Source organism: Suricata suricatta, chromosome X (genome assembly GCF_006229205.1).
Source record: "Suricata suricatta isolate VVHF042 chromosome X, meerkat_22Aug2017_6uvM2_HiC, whole genome shotgun sequence".
NCBI classification, from domain to species: Eukaryota; Metazoa; Chordata; class Mammalia; order Carnivora; family Herpestidae; genus Suricata; species Suricata suricatta.
Window position 1 is genome coordinate 109,937,841 of NC_043717.1, and position 22,220 is coordinate 109,960,060.

The 22,220-nt window shown below is 56.7% G+C and overlaps 1 protein-coding gene across 4 annotated transcripts in view; it reads right to left on the reverse strand.

Annotated features, from left to right (window-relative positions):
* Nucleotides 1-3,236: 3,236 nt before the first annotated feature.
* Nucleotides 3,237-22,220, reverse strand: part of PDZD4 (PDZ domain containing 4) — a 29,949-nt gene continuing 10,965 nt past the window's right edge. The window contains exons 1-8 of one of the 4 annotated variants that reach the window (XM_029930889.1): nucleotides 9,849-9,866; nucleotides 9,154-9,407; nucleotides 8,068-8,158; nucleotides 7,472-7,570; nucleotides 6,505-6,567; nucleotides 5,937-6,038; nucleotides 5,527-5,637; nucleotides 3,237-5,375 (exon numbers count right to left, since the gene is read on the reverse strand). In XM_029930889.1, coding sequence (XP_029786749.1) covers nucleotides 3,867-5,375; nucleotides 5,527-5,637; nucleotides 5,937-6,038; nucleotides 6,505-6,567; nucleotides 7,472-7,570; nucleotides 8,068-8,158; nucleotides 9,154-9,224 — 2,046 coding nt within the window. In that variant the 5' untranslated portion in view covers nucleotides 9,225-9,407; nucleotides 9,849-9,866 and the 3' untranslated portion in view covers nucleotides 3,237-3,866. Of the gene's footprint in view, nucleotides 5,376-5,526; nucleotides 5,638-5,936; nucleotides 6,039-6,504; nucleotides 6,568-7,471; nucleotides 7,571-8,067; nucleotides 8,159-9,153; nucleotides 9,408-9,848; nucleotides 9,867-22,220 lie in introns of those variants that run through there. The other 3 variants (XM_029930887.1, XM_029930886.1, XM_029930888.1) reach the window with 3 other exon arrangements.

Consider the following 22,220-nt stretch of genomic DNA (forward strand, 5'->3'; position numbering starts at 1 on the left):
CATGGGCTCCTGACTTGGTTGTGTGCCTTCTGCGCATGGGCAGAGTGGGGCCGCCGGTACCCTTATCCACCTGGATGGCACAGGCCCTGGGTGGGGTTGTGACTGGGGCCCCCCTGCCTTGGCCCCCAGTTCGGCCTTCCCTGCCCAGTGCCACCCCACCCCCTGCCCCGTGTCTGCCTTCTGCCTTTCCCAGCTGCCTGCATGGATTTGGGCAGGGCCCGGGGTTTCCCTTCCACCAGCACATGCTGTTTTCTAGCAGAGGGGACAGCCCCGTCCTCTCCTGCCCTCACGTAGCCGCTCCACGGCAGGGTCTCTGTGGCCCACCTGGGAGGGGGCCCTCTGACCTGCCGGCAGACGGGCCACTGCCCCGAGGTCAGGGGCCGTCCCCAGCTTCCCTGGACCGCAGCAGTCCGCAGGTGTGCACGTGCGCCGCCACCTGTGCGGAGTCCCAGGCTCGAGCCACGCTCCCAAGTGAGTCCTTCGCTTGCTGCTGCCGTGGGGCACCATGGGCTCCCCGAGCTCACTCAGGCGGCCGAGGCTGCTACACTTGGTGGTGGCGGAGTGGTCACTCCAGTCCCGCCCCCCACCCACCCCCATGCTCTCTTCATGGCGTCTGGCGGGACTCATAGAGGGTACAGGAAATTGGAAAGGTGACGTGAGCCCCCATGTCTCTGAGGAGCCCGTCGCTAGCCTCTTCAGTTTGCCTTGCCCTTTGTCTCAGTGCCCCTTCTCCCCTGAGCACCTAGCGATATGGCAGTGGGAGACCCTGGGTGTGTGGAGGGTGGCTCGTGATCGGGTACTGCCTGGGGACCTCCTCCAGACATCAGGACAGGGACCTGCTCCTTGGGTGTCCTCCTCCAGGGACACAAGCCTCTCCCTGCTCTTTGCCTCTCAGTCGTGCAGTGGCTTGGGATGAAGTGACAGGCAGGAATGGAGGCTCCATCCCGAAAACGGGTACAGCAGGAGGCCGGGGCCACTGGCTGACAGGCTTTCTGAACTTCAGAGAAACCAGCTGTGGGAGCTCAAGGGGCATCTGCTGGCAGCGATTACTGCTCCCCTTCTTGCCAAGGAGCGAAGGCGGAGGGGTTCTCACGTTCTGCCAACAGTCCGGGCAGGGCAGGCCGGGCGGACAGTGGCAGCTCTTGGCCACCTGGTGGCTCTCTGATTCTGCTCTGTGGCAGTAGGACCCAAACGTGAGGCCAGTTCCAGGACAGCAATGGCTAAGGGTTGCTGGCCCTCCTGGTGCCACCTCTCCCAGGAACCCCAGTGCTGCTTTCACACGGCAAGGGACCAGCAAGGGATGCCACAATTTCTGGGCCTGTCCTTGCCCACATCCCAGGAGCACTGGGCCTTCAGCACTCTCCTCTCTGCCAAGGCAAAAGTGGGGTGCCTTTAGAGCCATCAAAGGGAGTCCCCCAGCAGCGGGAGAGGGAAGCCCAGGGAACAGTTGGCCTCAGTCTCCAACTGCCCTCCAGCCAGAGTTTCTACAGCCGGGGCCAGACTTTTGGAGCCCCATCTTCTACAGGGCCTGCTTGGGTCCCAGCTGTCCCCTCTGGAGGAGGAGATGCGCCTAGTGCTGCGCTCCAGAGGCCTAGGAGCGCTGAGGAGGCCTGTGTCCCCAGTCCCAACCCCTTGCTTTCCCATCTGCCCCTTTTCACCACCAAGCCGTCTCATCCCTCCCCATGTCCTGGGGCTCCAGGCCTGCCATGGGGGGGGCCTTCCCTCCGCTGCTCTGGCGGCAGCCTACAGCTCAGGGCCCAGCCTTTCCCGCAGAACAGCTGGCTTCTGGGAACACTTGTCCGGATCTGTCGCTCATACCCGTCAATCAGGAGAATTCGTGTGAGGCCTACACTGATGTCTCAATAGAATTTCAGTGCGTCCTTGTCCACTTCAGCTGTGGGCAGCATCCTCCATGTGCCCAGGAGACCGCCCGTTCCCTGCTGCACTGTGCACACCGCAAGCTGGGGCCCCAGGAGTTGCAGTCTTTGGGGCCCTTGTCCCCCACCCAGCACTTAGCGTGTGCCCAGGTGCCGCGCTGAATGGAACCTCGAGCGTTTGGCTGCTCTTCTGGGAGTTCCCATCGTGGAAAGGTCCTCTGATCACCCAGATGTTCATCCACCTGGCCACTGACCTTTACTCAGCAAGCTCTGTGCTAGGCCTTGGGGTGGGGCTGGGGGTCCCAAATGAGGGCCATAGTTTGTGCCTTCAAGAGCTTCCCAGCTCCGGGACACCTGAGGGTTCACTGGATTAAGCATCGACTTTTGGTTTTGGCTTAGGTCATGATCTCATGGTCGGTGGGATTGAGCTCTACATTGGGCTCCTAGCTGTGTGTGGAGCCTTCTTGGAATTCCTCCCTCCTTCCCTCTCTCTCTGCCCATTCCCCACTTGTACACACACCCTCTTTCTCTCTCTCAAAATAAATAAATATACTTAAAAAGGGCTTCCCAGCTCCTTGCCTCTTCTAGGGTGCTTCCTGAGCTGGGGGGTGGGGGGAGGTGGAGCCCGCTTCTCAAGGCGTCCCCTAGACCAGCAGCGCTGGCCTCCCCAACACGCCAGAGGCAGGCCGGTCACCAGTGCTAAGCCAGGCCTCTGCCATCCATCCTGCGTCTGGGCATCATCCCTGTGACCGTGTCACACTTAGGAAATAACTCAGGTGACTGTCGTGCCTTCTCCCAGAGTACATGATGGACTTTAGAAGATCTTGCTGTGGCTCAGCGACACCTGGAGAAAGCACACAGCATCGCTTTCAACGGACCCATGCCTTGCCCGCTGTGCCCGGCCCCCCAAAACTGTCTTCCCTTCCTCTGGCCCGATGAGAATGAACAGAGACCAGCAGTCACCTCAAAAAGGCAGCTTGCTTTATTCTCCCCATGCCAATGGGGGGCAGGGGCAGGCGGCCTGTGTGCCTCCAGTCTGAGGCGCTCTGAACCCGAGGGGCCCTGGGGTCTGGGCCGGGTCCATGTTTGCAGGGTGGGGTGCAGAGCATCTTCTCTCCAGGCAGCCCCGCTGGCTGGCCCGTCCCTCTCGCCGCGGCCGCTCCCGAGGTTCGGCACGGGTCTTCCACTGCGAGTTCCGGACGGTTCTCCCTCGGTCATTGGGGAAGGGAGTGGGCTCCGGAGCGGGCCTCGCCAGCCGCATCAAAGGCTCCCCATCCCCACACCTCAGGGTGGAGACCACCAAGAAAGCTGCTTCCCATTCTCCCCTTCTTCCCCAACCCTTCCCTCCCCCTGCCCCAGCCCTCCCTCTCTTCCTCCCCCCCCCCACCTCCTTCCCAGCCATCACTGGCGGTTCCACTTTGTTAGGCCGCCTGAAGGAGCCGCCAACCCCAGGGCAGGTCCACAAAACAGAAAAACAACGATCTGGCAAGCACAGAAAGGGAGAAAAACCACAAAACTCAGGGTTGCCTTTGTCTACGAATAACCAAGTTTCCCGGCAGGGGGCGAGGCTGTGCTAGGCTTCACAACCAGGCTTTCTCTTGTGCTTAGGACAGTCCTCTTCGTCTCTCCTTTTCAGTCCTTTCCTGTCCCCAAGTACCCACGCCGAGAGCTCCGGAGAGGTAACGGTGCATGTGCACGTGCGTGTGCCTGCGCTTGTGTTATGCACATGCGGCCAGCACACAGCGGAAGGGGTGCCCCCCGTGCCAGCTGTCGGCATGGTCACTGTACTTGAAGAGCAGGGAGTAGCTGATGGAGAGGCATCCCTTCTCCTCAGGGGCTTCTCTCTGGTAAGGAAATCCTGTGCGCGCACACCGTGCGTACACACAGATACACACTAGATTCTAAGGGAGAGCAGGGGGCAGGGTCTTGGGAGGCTCACTGGACCTGGGGGCGGAGGGGCAGAAGGCCTGCCCTGGAGCGCAGCAGGACTCAGACAGTGGTGACGGAGAGCAGAGGGTTGTACACCCGTTTGCCGTCAGCAGAGCGAGTGCCATGAGCCAGCATCTCCTGGATGGTGATCCAGTTGTCCAGGATCTTCTTGTTCCGCTTCTTCATGGTTTTGCGGTGGCTCAAGGCAATGATGTTGAGCTCGGCCTTGCTGTCGCCGGTCTGCTGCTCCCGCAGGCACTCCAGCCGGCTCTGCATCATGAACTCGCGCCGCTTCCGCTGCTCCCGGGCCCGGATCAGGTGCTGCTTCCGCTCCTCCTTGCTCCAGTAGCGGCCCATCTTCATCTCGCTCACCGCATCGTCATCGGTGGTCATACCGCTCCGTTCCTCTCGGATCTTCAGGGCTCGGGCTTTGAGGAGGCGATCACGCACCGGCCGCTTGGCCACATAGCGGGTCCCATCGCTGCGCACCTTGACCTTCCACTCCATGCGGGGCGCTTCAGGGGCCGCCACTGCTCCGCCCACCCGAGGGCCAGCAGCCAAACTCAGGGGCCCGTGGCCCAGCTCTTCCAGGCCGCGCGGCGGGGCCAGCTGAACACAGCTGTGGTAGTGCTCGCTCTCTTGGCCCTGGCCGCGATGGCGCCGCGACAGGTAAGGGCTGCCTTCCGGGCCCACGCGCTCGAGGGTCACGCCCGTCTTGGGGCTCCGGCGGACACGCTCCTCTGAGTGCGGTCTCCTGCCCATCTCGGGATCCCGGGAGAGAGATCGGAACTTGGCGGGGCTCCCCTGCGGAGGGGCTGCCTTGGGGTGGGTGGGGCCGGAAGGGGTCCGGTTCAAGTTGGAGTTGCCAGCGGCAGCCCGCCGCAGAGGGCTCTCCGGCAGGGGCTCCGCGAGCAGCGGCGTGCTGCGGCAGCTCTCCCCGGTGTTGTAGGCGCTGGTGCTGTCCTTGTCCGACTTCTCTGGCAGCTCGGAGATGTCCGACAGCTCGTGCTTCTTGGGCTCGCCGGCCCCCAGGTCGTAGAGGCCCTCCTCCTCCAGCAGCCAGGCCTTCATGCAGCGCTCGCGCAGCTGCTGCATCTTCTGCGCCCGCAGGATGTTGCGGCACTTGAACTCCAGGTGCCGCAGCTCCTCCTCCAGCATGGCCATCTCGTGGCCCAGGCTCTCGTTGCGGTTCACGTCCAGGGCGCTGTTGCCGCCGGAGGCCCTGGGGAAGAGCAGGCCCAGCTGGTTGCCATTCTCCAGGTGGCCCTTGATTTCCAGCAGCTCCCGGTAGCGCTCGTACTCCTCCTCGGTGAGGCCCGGGAGGTCGCCCCCGCCCAGCCCCGCCCCCTCTGCCAGCAGCGAGTCCATGCTGAAGTGGAGGTCGCGGCTCTTGCGCAGGGCGCCGGGGGTGTCGGCAGCGCTGGCGGGCTCGTCGCCCAGCAGGTCGTGCTCGGAGCTCTCCTCGGTGCGGGTGCTCTCGTCGGTGCGGCCCACCCCGCTGTCCAGCTCCTGGCTGTTGCTCAGGCCCGTGCCCACATCAGGGACCCCTTTCTCCTCTTCGTTTCCAAGCTGGGGCAGAAAGATGAGCCCCACTCAGGGTGCATCCCGCAGACCGAGGTGCCGCGGGAGGGTTGGGGTTCGGGTCCAGCCCATCCCCCACATGCCGCAGTCCCCTTGCCTCCAACCTGCCCTCCCCACCTTGCCAGGCCTCCCTCCTCACCTGCTGGGCAGGGGGGGATTTCAGCTTCCGGGCACGCAGCTCCCCCTCATTCTCAGAGCCAAAGTCATCCAGAAAGTCATCCCGGTCACTGTCCTTCCACCGCTTCGCCAGCTGCAGAGACAGACCCGTGCTGTCCCCACTGCTTTGAGGACCTCTGCAGACAGTGCCCCACCAGTGGCCTCTAGACCCCACACCCGGCCTCCTAGTCTCAGTGAAGGTGAACAACCCAAGAGAGGGCGTGGTCCCAGCAAGCTCAGCCACCGAGGCCGGAAGGGGAAATGGACCCCAGAGACACGCCCCACCCTCCAGCAGTGCCCTGGCATGTCTGTGCTCTTGTCATAGATTGGCAGCTTCCAAGGCAGAAGCCCGATGTCAGGGGTCCCACAATATCCCTCCGGCCACGCACACACCTGGCTCTCGGGCCGGGCCACCAGCAGGGAGATGTTGGTGTTCTCCTCCTGGCTCAGAATGGCCACTGCCTCTTCCCGATTCTGGACGTCCACACCATTTATCTGTGACAAGCCAAGGGACCATCAACAAGAACGCCGGGGCTGGCTCTGGTGCGGCCCCCGGTTGAAGTGCACGGATGGCCTCGCAGGGAGCTCCAGGCAGAGCGCCTTGAGCCAGGATGGAAACCAGGTGGAGGCGCCCAGGGCCAGAACAGCCTGGCCTGCACGAGAGCACTTGGGCCCCGAGGACGATGTGGAGTGGGGCGTGTGCTCACGCCTGCAGGACGGACGGAGACGCCGGCAAGGTGCCAGAGCGGCAAAGGCCCTCGATGCCAGCGGGCCCCATGAACACACAGGAGCCACCAGGGGCAGCAGCACAGGAGAGAGAGGAGACCCAGCCTGGTCTTGGGCACAGCGGGATGCCTGGCCACAGGTGAGGCTCTTAGCAGAAACAGCCGGGCTTGGCCGAGGACGGGTAGCTGGGCAGCCCGTGTAGCGGGGCCTCGCCAGGCCTGCCCACCCCGCTCACCTGGATGATCCGGTCTCCCTCGCGGATCCGGCCGTCTTTGGCTGCGATGCTGTTGGGATTCACCTGTAAGGCAGATGCGTCGTGGTGGCCTAGCGCCATTCACTATGGTAGCAAGGGGCAGTCTCACCTTGGGGAACCCCAAAGCAAACTGAAGCCTCCTTCTTGCTTGCTCCCGCTTCACTCAGACCAGAAGCTTCCAAGCTCCAGGAGGTAGGAACAAAACTGGGTCTTGGGCTAGTCACCTCTCCCCAGCATGAGCCACCAGTTTGCCAGGGAGAGCTTCCCAGCCCCTGCCCACCACCCCCGGGCCCAGCTGGTACTCATATATGATATACTCTTTTTGCATGGAAAACTAGTCTTCTGCATGTCACAGGCTGGGCAAATGCTGGAAGCTGGACACTGTCCCATACACTGCCATCCACACCAAAACAGCCCTGGGGCCGATGGGCAGAGCACTACTAGTGCGCGGGGGGGGGGGGGGGGGGGCATCTGCCCTCCCGTGGACACGCGCCCACCTGCCTCGGGCGGGTGGGGGAGAACATCCCTCAAGTACTGGGAGGGGCTGGCTGCAGGGCACGGGAGGGGAACAAAGCGTGGCCGGGACTTCGGCCTTGCTCACTGTCCCCATCCTGGCCACAAGTATCCTGGGAAGGGTTGCCGGGAGGAACGTGCACGGAAGCCATCAGCGGCCCTGTGTGAGGCTAGGCAGGCTGTATCCCCAGCAGTCGGCTCTTTACCGGCCGCCTCAATGCCCCGGGCAGCATGGAGAGGCCACACAGTGGGATGGTGTGGGGACGCTCCACGTGCCAGACCCTGAGTCAGCACCTGCCACCACGGGCCTCCCCCCGCTGCTGGTGCTGTACACATGGACACCGTCCAAGTCCAGCCCTGCAGTCCTGGCACACAGGGAGGGGGCGTGAGGGGTCCCCTGGCTCTGAGAAGACCCTGCTCCTGCACCCCTTCATACCTCTCCAACATAGATGCCCAGGTCCTCCTCATCATCCGTGCGGTAGCAAACCATCAGGCCGAGCTTGTCTCGGTGGCTGCTCTTATACAGCTCCACCTCCTGCCACGAGGGGGATGGGGGTGCAGAGGAAGAAAGCCCCCAAAACATGTGAGCAAGGAGGCGTGCTGCAGGGGCGGCAGCCACAGCCCAGCCCCAACCCCAGCGGCGGCAGCACGTCCCCTGAGCCAAATTTCCAGCCTCCAGCTCAGAGGGTCCATCTTACCATCCCAAATGTGCCATGGTCTCCCCTACTGGGCGCAAACGTGCCATGGTCTCCCCTACCGGGAAATGCCCGAGACATACACAAGACACACAGGACACACGGGACACAGACATGCGTGGGACACACACTCACTGACACAGACTGACTGCGGGACAGACCTCACCCATGCCCTCCCCAACTCAGTCCGATTTGAGCCAACTCGGCCCGTGAGCCTGAATCACCAGTCGGCCGCCCGCGAACAACAGGAGCCAGGCCTGAGCCGGGCCGCAGACGGCCACCCCGGGGCTCCAGGAGCTGGCTGTGGGCTCTGCCCTGGACTGGCCGCCTGGCTCACCTCATACTCCAGCTCGTCCATACGGTCTGCCTCTTGCGGGCCGCCCTCCATGAACTCCGCTGGGTCATAATACTCATGGCTGATGGGGGGGCTGCCCAGGAGAAGGGGGGTCAGGCCAACCATCTGCTCTTCTCGTGCCCTAGCCCCAGCCCCCAGGCTGGCCGATCCCAGCGTGCTCAGCACGGAGCCTGTCCCTCTGAGCTACATGCATCCATGCAAAGGCCGGGAATGCTTCTTGGACAGGAGTGTGCAGGGGTCTGCACTCAGAACACAGGCATGCCTAGCTCTCCCCACCCCATCCCACCCCGTCGTCCGGCCCAGGCCAGCCGGCAGGGTACCAACTTCTCCCAACTACAGGTGCCCCTCCCACATGGCACTGGCCCCGCTCATGCAACGCCCCCAGGAGTTATCCAGGCCCCAGAGGACTGCTGGGGAGGACAGGAGGGCCCGCTCTACCTCCAGGGGCAGCCCTCCTGGCCCCAGGGCTAAGCGTGGCTGCTGGTGGCCAGGGGCCTCGCTCTCTGCAGAGCGGGGGATCCTGGGACTCCCTCCCTGCAGCCCGGGTTTACATTATCGGAATGAGCCACCGGGCCTGGATGAGCGGCCCCTCTTCTGAGTGGGCCAGAAAGAAGCCGAAGAGATGGAGGAATTGCAGAGCAGCAGGGGGATGGGACAGACGAGGATGAGAGAAGAGTCAAAGCGAGATGCTTGAGAGGCAGAAGACAATGGGCGGCAGAGGAGGAGAGAGATGGAGGAGGAGGAGCTAAGGCTCCCAGCCTTCGGGCAGCAAAGTCCCAGTGTGCTCCCCACGTGGCCGGGGGGGGGGGGGGGGAGACACCATAGGGAGCCTGTATGTGAGCCTCCCCTGGTCCCTCACCGGCTGGTGTCCAGCCTGAGGCTAGAAGCCTAGAAATTTCTGAGCCCTTGGACGCCACAGTCAGCTCTGAAGGCCAAGGAGCCCGCCTCCTGCCTGAGAGGGCAGGCCAGTTAGGGTCTCCCGCCGTGCCCGGAGCTGCGGCTATGGAGCATCTGGGTGGCGTGCCCTCTCTGGAGGCAGGGCCTGGGGCCCTCCTGAGGGCAACTCACAGCTCAGACAGGACGTACGGCTCCAGGATGACCATGGGCGGGGTGGGCGGGCGCAGCTTGCCCAGCGCCATGATATGCTCAAAGGTGATGTCGGTCTGAGTGCCACTGTCCACCAGCTGCAGGTCGTGGCACGAGCTGTCCCCCCGGAGGCGGGGGCTGCGTCTCAGCACCTGGATCACTAGGGGCTCTTTGGAGGAGCGCAGGGCCTCCAGGGTTTGCTCCTGAGACAGCTTGGAGAGCTCCTTCCCGTTCACCTGTGGCAGAGACACGCCTCCATGAGCATGTGCCGAGCCCTCCGCAGCCAAGTCTGCTGTCCACCCTCATTCCCAAGTGAGCCCCGTTTCTCAGCCCTGCCCTACACAGTGCTGTGTGGGGCTCAAGGAGCCCCGGCGACTCTACACTGGGTCTGGGGGCTCCGCCCTCGCCCTGGAACATGGCCTGGCTCTCCTCCACTAATCCTCCGTCCTCCTCACTCCTTCGGGCAGCACTGAGGCCAGAGCTGATGTCTAGAAGCCCTAGAGTGGAGGTCCCCTTTGGCAAGGACTGACCATCTTTTTTGCTCATCTGACATCAAAGCTGGAGGAAGACCTTGATTCGTCTCCCAACGGGAGACGGCCGCACCCCAGCTAGGAAGGGATAAGGAAGGCTCCCCCAGCACCTGGCGTGCATCAGGACACAGGAGAGGGGGACAGCACCTGCGTAAGGACAGAGGCTCCACAGGCTGAGGGGGGAGGGGCCGCTCTTGGGCACAGGTCCCAGTCTCCGAATTCCCGCCTCTGTCCCTGGGTGTGTCAGGCGGATGAGAGTTCTTCACACAGATGCCCAGCCCAACTGCAAGACTATAGCTTCTGGCTGCTGCGTAACAGACCAGGCCTCGGATGTCATTTCAAAGAGAGGAAGCACAGCCACCTGGTCAAGCCCTCCCGTGAGCCATGGAGCCCAAATAATTACCCATCTGCCACTTGATTACGTCCTTGCAGATTACAATCTCAGGACTTAGGTCTCGCTCTCCCCAAACTTTCATAGTCAGAAAAGAGTTTTTTAATCAACTGGGCCTCATTATAAAAGAAACACAGACTCATTGTAGAACATTTGAAAAATACAGAAAACCATAAGGAAGAAAACACAAAACAGCCAAGAAGGTACTAGTTTCCAGCCAGCAGGAAGTGCGTGAAGGTGGCAGGATCGAGGCAGGGCGCTGCGCGTTGGCAGTCAGTGCTCCAAGCTCATGACTGTCTAATTCTCTTAACTCCTTTTGCTGTTTACACTCCTAGGGTTACTAATGCCTAGTGTGTCTGCAAACAGGACATCCGTGTTCGGTGACATTGTGCTGGTGGCTTTCTGTGCTGGTCATTTCCCAGTGCCCCACCGTCCTTAAGTCAAGTGCTTCTCTAAAATGCAAAAGGGTGGGACTGTCCTGAGGGTCTCCAAGACCCATGAGTGACACTGAGAAATGCAGGAATGTCTTTCGTGATTCGGCCTGGAATGCCCTGGCCAGGCCTAGAATCCCATTGCTTTTCTGGCTGCAGCCTTGTTATGGAAACTAGGCCCAGACAGCGGGGAGGGGAATGCGGGGTGGGCTGGGGTGTCAAGAGGAGGATGGGCGCCTGCAGACATGGGGTCATCGGAGTGATGACTGGGCAGCCTTCCCTTTGCCCCGTGTGCTCCTTCAGCCTCCTCTGTCCCTCCTTCCTCACTTAGGATGAGCCCCCAAGCTGTGACAAGTGAGAAATGAGCCCCCCCCACACTGGAGGGGGTAGAGCTACCAGCGAGCAGGGGAAGTGTGGGGGGATGGGCAAAGTAGCACAGGGCAGGCACAGTGAGGACCCAGGTCTGCCAAGACCTCTTCCAGTCCTGCCTCAGGCCCTGCCCTCATCCTACCATCATGTGTTAGAGAAAGACGGAGCACACTTGCCTCAACGTGTCTGAAACCCGGCGGGCTTGCCCCGATTCCCCTCCTCTGTGTACACACGCCAGACACTGTCCCCAAGGACTCCGGCTCACCTCCTCCCCTGATGCCAACGCTCTGAGCCCCCAAATCGCAATCCAACATGGATCAAACTCCTAGACGGACAAAGCAAAACCGCCTACCTTGGAGGCGAGAGAACAGTGTCCATGCTGTTGGAATAGAAAAGCATTTTTTAACGTTTATTTTATTTTTGAGAGACAGAGACACAGAACATAAGCGGCGGAGGGTCAGAGAGAAAGGGAGACACAGAATCTGGAGCAGGCTCCAGGCTACGAGCTGTCAGCACAGAGCCCGATGCGGGGCTCGAACTCACGAACCGTGAGGTCATGACCTGAGCCAAAGTCGGGTGCTTAAGTGACTGAGCCACCCAGGCGCCCCGAGAAGCAATTCTTAAGATAAAAAATGGACAAGCAAGAATGGAAAAGACATAAATTTGAACAAAGGATGTAAACACAGTGAAAAGATAAGATCAGCTAAGAGAAGATCCTTACAACGCATAGAACTGATGAAAGAGTATCCAGAATGTTATATAGAAGAATCCCAACAAAACCGTAAGGAACTACAAACAACTCAACAGGAACACCAACACTCACAGAAGAGGGAGGCCAAACCAAGTCACGTGGAGGCTTCCCAAGGATGTGCCGTGGGTAGAAAGGCTCAGAGAATCGGGCTATGCTTGCACATGTGCGGTACAGAAACACTTGTGTTCATTAACAACATCAATGGCAGAAAACAGGCCTCAGAACGACAAATCCAAATCCGTCCAGGAGGGCAGGAAAAGAACAGGGTCAGGGGCGGGTGTGTGCAGGCAGCTTCCGACCTGCCTTCTTAGGGGAGAGATACTGAGGCCAAAGAGAGGCCCGTGGCAGCGTGCTTTTCTGAACTTGAGAAATACTTCAAAACGGTTGCACAGGGAGGGGCAGCCAGGGGCAGGGAGGCCAGCTGGGCAGCTCTCGATGCCATCAACCACTTGAAGGGCAACCCTCGGGGGCCTGGGGGCACGGAGGGTTCTGGCCTGGCGGCCTGACGGTGGTTACTGCAAATAGCCACAGACGGGAGCAGACAGCCACTCGGCTTTAGGAAAGGGTGACTCCGCCAGGCTGTGCTCCGAGCGCTCTGCACAGCGTGTCAGTCCAAGCAGAGCAGGCGGGGCCCAGGAGGTGGAGGAGTGGGAACGGGGTAGAAGGTTTGTTAGGGCGACCTTTTGTGGGGAGAAACCCCTTTCTCCTTCTAGAGGGTCTCCACTTACCCTCCCTCCTCGTTCCCCACATCCCGCCTTAAGCTGTGTCAGCCTCTATCATTCAGTCGCCTCTGTCCTCTCCCTCACACATCCTTTCCTCCCCGGTACTGGCCCCCTACTGATACCTACACCCACGCAAGGACACGTTCAGGTATATCCATCCCCAGCCAGAGTCACACTCGCCGGCAAGCAGACATGTGCCGAGGGTGCCGAGAAAGGCCCAAAGAACCCCTGGGACGACGGGGAGCATTGCTAAGCACGTTGCACACACAGGCCCCCGGGGCCCTGGGAGACCCAGCACGGAGACGTGGCCGGACAGGCCCGCCACTTGGCTCCCCTCGGGCAGCCACGGAGACGGGCCCTAGAGCGCAGCGGGGGCCACAGGCAGACAGCTCAGAGGGGAAGCCAGGCCCCGAGGGGCCCCACCCGAGCCTCCAAGGTGACGCTCCCCTGCAGCGCCCCGGGCAGGCTGTGCCAGCCTTGCTGCGTGCCGGACACTATTCCTTGCCTGGGCTGCAGCTACCTCCTGGCTGCCAATCCTGCCGGTGTCACGGTGTCACGGTGCGCTCGCGAAGCCAGCAGATCCAGCAGATCGTCAAGCGCTGCCCTTCCTGAGGGGGGCTGGATGCTCCCTGTTTGGGGACTCAGTGCTCCCTGCTTGGGGTTTCGGCACACACGGAGCCGGTGCCCACTGCTGAGACGTGCCCAAGCGGGCTGACCAGGGACCCGCAGCTGCAGCCCAAGGTTGAGCTGGAGGTCACTCCGCTTCCACAGCAGGGAGAGGGGACACGAGCCTCACAGGCGCCCCTTTCCTCTAACGTAGCCAGGTGGCCCTCACACTCCCCGCCACGCGGCCCGGCTCCCGTGCGCACGCTGGGAGAGCGCTCGCTGCTCTGGGTTCCCAGGCCAGCCCTGACCCCGCAGGTCCCAAGGGCAGTGGCCCGTGCAGACCCCACGGCACTAAGCGTCCCTCATCCTGGCTGACCCTGTTGTCCAGTCACGTGCTTTCAGCCTGACTCCCACCCCCTGTTAAAAAGGGAAAGTTTCTCGAGGACTTTGTTAATGACAATAAAGAATCTTGAAAATGCTCATCATTCCCCCTTTGATTCAATAAATTAGCTCTAAGTGGTAGACCCTAAATAAGAAGAACAGTACGTGAATTCCAAGGCTGCTGAGAGCTGCAGTGTTCTGTGTTGCTGTAAAACATACCTAACATGAAATTTACCATTTTTACCATTTAATTTTTTTAAATGTTTTTTTATTTATTTTTGAGAGAGAGAGAGAGAGACATCACGAGCAGGGGAGGATCAGAGAGAGAGGGAGATACAGAATCCGAAGCAGGCTCAGGGCTCTGAGCTATCAGCACAGAGCCTGACGCAGGGCTGGAACCCATGAACCCTGAGATCATGATGTGAGCCAAGTCAGACACTCAACCGACTGAGCCCCCGAGGTGCCCCCATTTTTACCATTTTAAAGTATGTGCTTCAGAGGTGCCTGGGGGGCTCAACCAGTTAAGTATCCAACTCTTGATTTCGGCTCAGGTCTTGATCTCAGGTTCCTGAGTTCAAGCCCTGCATCGGGCTCTGTGCTGACAGTGTGGAGCCTGTTTGGGATTCTCTCTCTCTCTCTCTTTCTCTCTGCCCCTCCCGTTCTCTCTCTCTCTCAAAAAGTAAAATAAAATAAATTTTTTAGGTGTTCACTTCGGTGGCACTTAACTCATTTTTCTGCAACCACTGCCTGTCATGTTCTAGCATTTTCATCCCCCTGGGAGGCGACCCCATACCCCTTCTCTCCACATTCACCCCAGCCCCTACTGCTCTCTTTTCTGTCCACACATAAACACAACTGCACACTATGTGGTCCGATGTGACTGACTTTGCTTGTTAGCACGGTTTCTAGGTTCACAGGATGCTGCAGTGAGCATCAGCACTGCATCCTGTTCGTGGCTGAGTAATATTCCCTACGGATCCCTCCCAGGGACCGCATCTTGCTCGCCCGTTCATCCGTCAGTACACACCGGGCTGTTTCCACTCTGGGCCCATCGCGAATACTGCTGCTGTGCACACTCGTGTGCAAGTTTTCATCCAAGTCCCTGTTTTCAAATCTTTGGGGTGTATGCCTAAGAGTGCAACAGCCAGGCCCTGAGGTCATTCTGCATTGAACTTCCTGAGTTCCAGCATTAGTCTTGCTGCCAAAACCTTTACAACAAAGTCAAGATGAAGCGTCTACCGCACTGAAACATCCAGCTGCCGTCCGCGGCCTGCTTCTCAAAAGAAGATATAAAATGACGTGAACTCTGTTTATGGACAAAGGCTGAGAAAGAATATATAAAAATACTGTGTGAGGGAAATCTGAGATTTTCCCTGAAACTTTATATAACATGGCTATATTGTTTTTTGGGAGGGGAGAAATGCTTAGGCTTAAGAAAAGAAAAGAATGTGGCTGGAAAATTCCCATGATAAAATATTAAGCAAAAACACGTGCTTAGACCAGTTGATCCCAATTCTGGGAGCATGGATCTCGGGGAGCAGGGGGCAGCCCAGCTCAGACAAACGCAGGGAGGGGTGGCTGGCTGGGCCATCGCGCGGCCACAAATGTGCTAGCTCAGAGAGGGCGTGCAGCTCACGGGCCTTTTTAAAGCTAGTTCTAATGGATGCACAGGTTATGCAACCTCACTGGTATGTGCGTATGTGTTCCACGTTACACAATACTCCCGTTCAAGGCTTTCAGGAAATTCACGAAAATGGAAAAATGTTAGCAGTGGTTATATCTGGGACATATTTACAGGTGATTTTTCTTTTCTCTTTTATTCTTTATTGTATTTTCTCCAATGAACATCACTCTTCTAATCAAACAGAAAACATACAAAAACAATCTAGCCTGTGATATGTTCTCAGTTTTCCTCAGTTTCCCCAAGGATCCACACTCTGTGGCAGGCGACTAGTTGTGCTCTTGGCTCCAAGCTGGGACCACAGCCTCGTTGGTGCCGATTAAAGGACGGTGGTGGTAATGCAGTCACAGCACACTCCACATCTACACCTGATCTGACGGGGCTCAGGACACACTACTTTCTCCCTCCGCTGCCTTCATTTTCCTCCCGGGGGTCCCACAAAATGAAGAGGCGGCTTCCAGGAGCCTGGAGTCCCAGAGGGAGTGAAGGAGGCCCCGGGGGACCCTCAGGCTGTGGGCTCCACGTGAGGGGGACAGATCACAGCCACCCACCCCCTAGATGAAGTGGCCACAAAGGCCCCATGCCCACCCCAGGGGCCGCTGGTAAATCGGCTCTGGAAGACGGAAGGGCCTGACCACGGGGCTGGACTGTTAGCCTCAATGGGCCTCCGGCCTGGGGGAGTGGACCGTGTCTGAGCAGACACCCCCCATCCCCCCAGTGCAGTTCCCAGTGCCTGCCCCTGCTGGCTCCTCTAAGGTGGGTTTTACGGAAGGCATTCTGTGGGTGATCAAGGTGAGTGCCGGCGTCTCAGCAAAAAGATGACAGGAGGGCCCTGGGGTTGGGGGACAGCACGGACTCCATACCCAGCAGCCAAAGGGGCAGGGAGGCAGAGCAGACGGGCCCCCAGGTCTGCCTTCAGAAGGAGCCCGTGCCCACCCCACCCACAATGCCCCCCCAGCCCCTTGATGCAAGCCAGGCGCCAGGGGCAGGACCCCTCCCTACCAGGGGGCGAACAGGCGTGGCGCAGTAGGGTAGCCAGTTGGGTAGAGAGTGACAAGACACAATGTGGCTAGGGCGCGGAACTGCTTCAACCCAGGCTCTAAAGGAGGGCCAGCATAGCCAGTAAAGAAACTGAATCACTAACCAAAATCTCCCCCAAGACAAGTCCAGGGCCGGATGGCTTTCCGGGGGACACTTATTCTTTTGAAGCTGTTCTAAAAAATAGAAATGAAAGGAAAACTTCCAAACTCATTCTATGAAACCAGCATTACCTTGATTCCAAAACCAGACAAAGTCCGGGGCGCCTGGGTGGTTCAGTCTGTTAAGCAGCCGACTTTGGCTCAGGTCATGATCTTACGGTTCATGGGTTCAAGCCCCGCGTCGGGCTCTGTGCTGACAGCTAGCTCAGAGCCTGGAGCCGGTCTTTGGATTCTGTGTCTCCCAGTCTCTCTCTGACCCTCCCCTGCTCATGCTGCCTCCCTCCCCCCTCCTCTCTCTCTCAAAAATAATTAAAACATTTAAAATAAAAAATAAAACCTGACAAAGTCCCCACTGAAAAGGAGAACTACAGACCAATTTCCCTGATGCACATGGATGCAGAAATCCTCAACAAGATGCTAGCCAATCAGATCCAACAATACAGTAAAAGAATTATTCACCAGGACCAAGGGGGATTTATACCTGGAATGCAGGGCTGGTTCAGTAACTGCAAACCAATCAACTGATACATCACATTAATAAAAGAAAGAATAACAACTACATGATTCTCTCAATAGATGCAAGAGAAAGCACTGAACAAAACACAGTACCCCGGGGCGCCTGGGTGCCTCAGTCAGTTAAGCCTGCTTTGGATTCTGTGTCTCCCTCTCTCTCTCTGGCCCTCCCCTGCTCATGCTCTGTTTCTCTCTGTTTCAATAATAAATAAAACATTAAAAGAACTTTTTAAAAATGCAGCATCCTTTCTTGATTAAAAACCCTCAAGAATGTAGGGACAGAAGGATCATACCTCAAGATCATAAAAGCCATATATGAAAGACCCAACACTAACATCATCCTCAATGGGGAAAAACTGAGGGGCACCTGGGTGGCTCAGTCAGTTAAGCGTCCGACTTCTGCTCAGGTCATAATCTCACGGTTTGTGAATTCGAGCCCCGTGTCGGGCTCCGTGCTGACAGCTCACAGCCTGGAGCCTGCTTCCGATTCTGTGTCTCCCTCTCTGCCTGCCCCTCCCCTACTCGTGCACTGTTTCTGTCTCAATAATAAATAAACATAAAAATATTTATTTTAAAAAATGGGGAAAAACTGAGAGCTTTCCCCCTAAGGTCGGGACCAGGACAGGGATGTCCACTCTCATCCCTGTTATGCAACACAGTGCTGCAAGTCCTGGCCTCAGCACTCAGACAGCACGGAGGAATGAAAGGCACCCGCTTCGGCCAGGCGAGGCCCAACTTCTGCTCCTTGCACAAGACATGATACTCTATGTGGAGCCCAAGAGATTCCACCAAAAAACTGATCCAGGAATTCAGCAAAGTCAGGATATAAAAGCAATGCACAGAAATCAGTTGCATTTCTATATACCAATAATGAAGCAACAGAAACAGAAATCAAGGAGGCAATCTCAACTTATAATTGTACCAAAAACCATAAAATTCCTAGGAATAAACCTAACCAAAGAGGTGAAAAATCTATACACGGAAAACTACAGAAATCTCATGAAAGAAATTGAAGACCCACAAAAAAGGAAAAATATTCCCATGCTCATGGATTGGAAGAACAAATATTGATAAGATGTCAATATTACCCAAAAGAACCTACATATTCAATGCAATCTCTATCAAAATACCACCAGCATTCCTCACAGAGCTAGAACAAACAATTCTAAAATTTGTATGGAACCAGAAAAGACCCTAAATAGCCAAAGCAATCCTGAAAAAGAAAACCAAAGCCGGAGGCATCACAATTCTGGACGTCAAGATATATTACAAAGCTGTAATCATCACGGTACTATGGTGCTGGAACAAAAACAGACACAGATAAATGGAACAGAACCCAGAAATGGCCCCACAAACGTATAGCTAACTCATCTTTGACAAAGCAGGAGAGAACATCCAATGGAATAAAGACAGTCTCTTCAGCAAGTGGTGCTGGGAAAACTGGACAGCGACACGCAGAACAATGAACCCGGACTACTTTCTTACACCACACACACAAAAATAAATGCAAAATGGATGAAGGACCTAGACATAAGACAGGAAGCCATCAAAATCCTAGAGGAGAAAGCAGTCAAAAACGTCTTTGACCTTGGCCACAGCAACTTCTTACTCAACATGTCTCTGGAGGCAAGAGAAACAAAAGCAAAAATGAACTATTGGGACCTCATCAAGATAAAAAGTTTCTGCACTGCAAAGGACACAATCAGCAAAACTAAAAAGGCAACTCACGGAATAGAAGATATCTGCAAATGATATATCAGACAAAGGGTTAGTGTCCAAAATCTATAAAGAACTTCTCTAACTCAACACCCAAAAAAAACAAATAACCCAGTGAAGAAATGGGCTAGAGACATGAACAGACCCTTCTCCAAAGAGGACATCCAGATGGCCGCCACACACGTGAAACGATGCTCAACGTCACTCATCATCAGGGAAATACAAATCAAAGCCACAATGAGATACCACCTCACACCCGTCAGAACGGCTAGCATCAACAACTCCGGCAACAACAGACGCCAGCGAGGACTTGGAGAAAGAGGATCTCTGTTGCACCGCTGGTGGGAATGCAAACTGGTGCAGCCACTCTGGAAAACAGGAAGGAGGTTCCTCAAAAAATTAAAAATAGAACTGCCCTACGACCCAGCAAGTGCACTACTAGGTATTTATCCAAGAAATACAGGGGTGCTGTTTCAAAGGGGCACATGCACCCCAATGTTTACAGCGGCACTGTCAACAACAGCCAAAGTATGGAAAGAGCCCAAATGTCCATCGATGGATGAATGGATAAAGAAGATGTGGTTTATATATACACAATGGAGTATTACTTGGCCATCAAAAAGAATGAAATCTTGCCATTTGCAACAACATGGATGGAGCTAGAGTGTATTATGCCGAGCAAAATCAGTCAGCCATAGAAAGACAAATATCCTATGATTTCAGTCATGTGTGGAATCTAAGATACAAAAGAGATGAACATAAGAGAAGCAAAAATAATATAAAAACAGGGAAGGGGACAAAACACAACAGACTCATAAATACAGAGAACAGTCTGAGCGATGCCGGAGGGGTTGCGGGTGGGGGGTGGCTAAATGGGCAAGGGCGCTGAGGAAGGAACTTGTTGGGATGAGCACTGGGGTTTATAATAGGAGACAAATCACTGGAATCTACTCCCGAAACCATTATTGCACTATATGCTGACTAACTTGGTCGTAAATTAAAAATTAACTAAATAAAAAAATTTTTTTAATTAAGGAGGGAATTTTGGTGGGGGTGGGAAGAACTTTCTAGCAATCGGGGTGTTTGAAGTGAGCAAGGAAGGGGAGGGGGGGTGTCAGAGGCTGTATGAGTGTGGATCTGGGCGACTGCTTCCTCTCATTCCCTGGGGGGGCGGGGGGCGGCTGAAGACAGGGATTCCCTGCACTGTCTCCATGCGGCTTCTCCAGGGAGCAGAGGGATGGGGGCAAGGGAGCCCAGGAAGGAGGGAGGGCTCCCCTCTGCCCCAGGGCACCCTTTCGGAAGCTGACTGCTTCAGGCTGTGGGAAGAGGGTGGGTGGCAGGGGAAGGGACAAAGCCGCATCTCAGGAGCTCCGTGGCAGAGAGCCCAGGACATGAGGTCAGCACAGGGGTTATGGGTGCACAAATGACCCTCTGTGTCCCCAGTCAGCTGGGAACCACTGGAAGAAAGAGGGTGCGTGTTCCCGAAAGTGGCAGGCCCACAGCCTTCCCCAGACTAACACTCAGCGGAGCACTGGAAGGACTGGAAGAGTGAGGAATAAGACAGACGGGATCCCTTCACACAGGGGACGCTAGTGCGGGGGCGGGGGGGGGGGAACCCCAGCCAGAAACCAGCCAATAAGGCCATTTCTGACTGCATTCAGAGGATTGAATTACTTGGGAGAAAATGCTGAAGTGGGGATGGCCTCCCTGGGCATACTTGCATGAGACCTGAATGACGACAAGGAGCCAACCACGGGAGGGACTTTGAAGAACATTCCAGGTGGCGAGAAGCCCTCGGTGCTGCCAGAGAATAATGCGCAGACAGAGAAGAGGCTGACCATCACCGTGGCCCCGATGAGAAGCTCGGGCAGGGGACCGAGCGGCAACAGGGAAAGACCAGCAGGCAACCACCGCGGCCCAGACCAGAGGGCAGGGTAGCCTGGCCTGTGATGGCGGGAGCAGTGGAGGTGGGGACCGCCAGGACCCACTGCTGCGCTCCGGACAAGTGACAGGGAGGGAGGGAGGACACCTAAGAAGCACGCCACCCATCAGGGAAGCGCACATCTAGACCACACAGCCTCACCCACCCCACTAGGGGCGGCTGGAATTAAAACACGGAACAGAGGGGGTGCCTGGCTGGCTTAGTTGGAAGAGGGTATGACTCTTGATCTCGGAGTAGTGAGTTCAAGCGCCACGTTGGATGTGGAGATTACTTTAAAAAATTAAAAAATAGGGGCGCCTGGGTGGCTCAGTCGGGTAAGGCTCCAACTTCGGCTCAGGTCAGATCTCACGTTCATGGGTTCGAGCCCCGCATCAGGCTCTGTGCTGACAGCTAGCTCAGAGCCTGGAGCCCGCTTCCAGTTCTGTGTCTCCCTCTCTCTCTGCCCCTCCCCCTCTCATGCTCTGTCTCTCTCTGTATCAAAAATAAATTTAAAAAACATTAAAAAAATTTTTAATTAAAAAATAAAATCTAAAAAGCAATGGAAAATAAGTGTTGATGAAGATGTGGAGAAATGAAACTCTCACACATCGCTTATGGGAATGTAAAATGGGGCAGTACGTGTGGAAAAGTCTAGAGTTACCATATGACCCAGCAATCCCACGAAAATTAAAAACAGGCATCCAAACAAAACCCCGTACACAAATGTTCAGAGCAGCACTATTCATAATCGCCAAAATTTGGAAGCCACCTAAATGTCCACCAACAGATGGATAAACACGGTGTGGTAACACCCACACAGTGGACGATTCGACCACACGAAGGCATGAAGTCCTGCTACAGCATGGATGACAACGGTCTAGCCAGGGGAGAGAAGGCAGAGGCACAAAGGGGCACACACTGTACGATCCCAGAACAGGCGAGTTCACAGGGGCACAAAGCAGGTGAGAGCTTGCTGGGGGCTCGGGGCGGGGAGAAAGGCGGGAGCCTGCCTCGTGGGTATGAAGGTCCCTTTTCTGATGGTGAACACGTTCTGGAAAGAAACAGCGGTGATGGCTGCACAACACTGTGAATGCACTACATGGCACTAATGATAAATCATGTCATATTTTTTTCCACAATAAAAATACAAGACTGCCACCTAGATCCACAGAGACCACCGAAGTGAGCACCAACTGGGGAGAGTGCAGGGGTTGGCGTAAACACAGAAAATGGGCATGTCTTATTCATGGAAATTTTTCCCCTCTGATTTGAAGTTCCTGAAACATGCAGACATACCCATTGCCCCATTCCACCTACATGTGTCCCAAACCCAAGCCACCAAACCTGTTGTCACGTGACCATTGTTACCAAATTCAACTCGGGAATGCTCTTGATTTAAAATCATGAGACGGGGCGCCTGGCTGGCTCAGTCCGTAGGGTTGTGGGTTCCAGCCCTAAGGTGGGCTTAGACATTACTTAAAAATAACACAGAATTAAAAAAATAAAATCATGAGATGGAAGAGATCACGAGGGAAGAAGCCCATGGAGGAGCATGAGCAGGTGGAGAGAGAGAGACCCAGAGGTCGCGGGTCAGCCAGAGAGAAGTTAAGGAGGGAATCTGAGCAGGACGGAGCATGGAGGACGGAAGGACTGGCCCTTGGCATATGCATTTGTTGAGGGGGCCCCCAGCTGGCTGGGCGGGGCGTGGAGCTCGGCCAGTATAGACTCAGCCTTGGGGAACTTTTGCAAAGAATGGGGTCGGAGTGGCCCGGGACGGTGGGAGAGCGCTGCCAGTGCATTTTACCAGGAGAGACACCTGCGGAGGGGAAGCTTCCTGC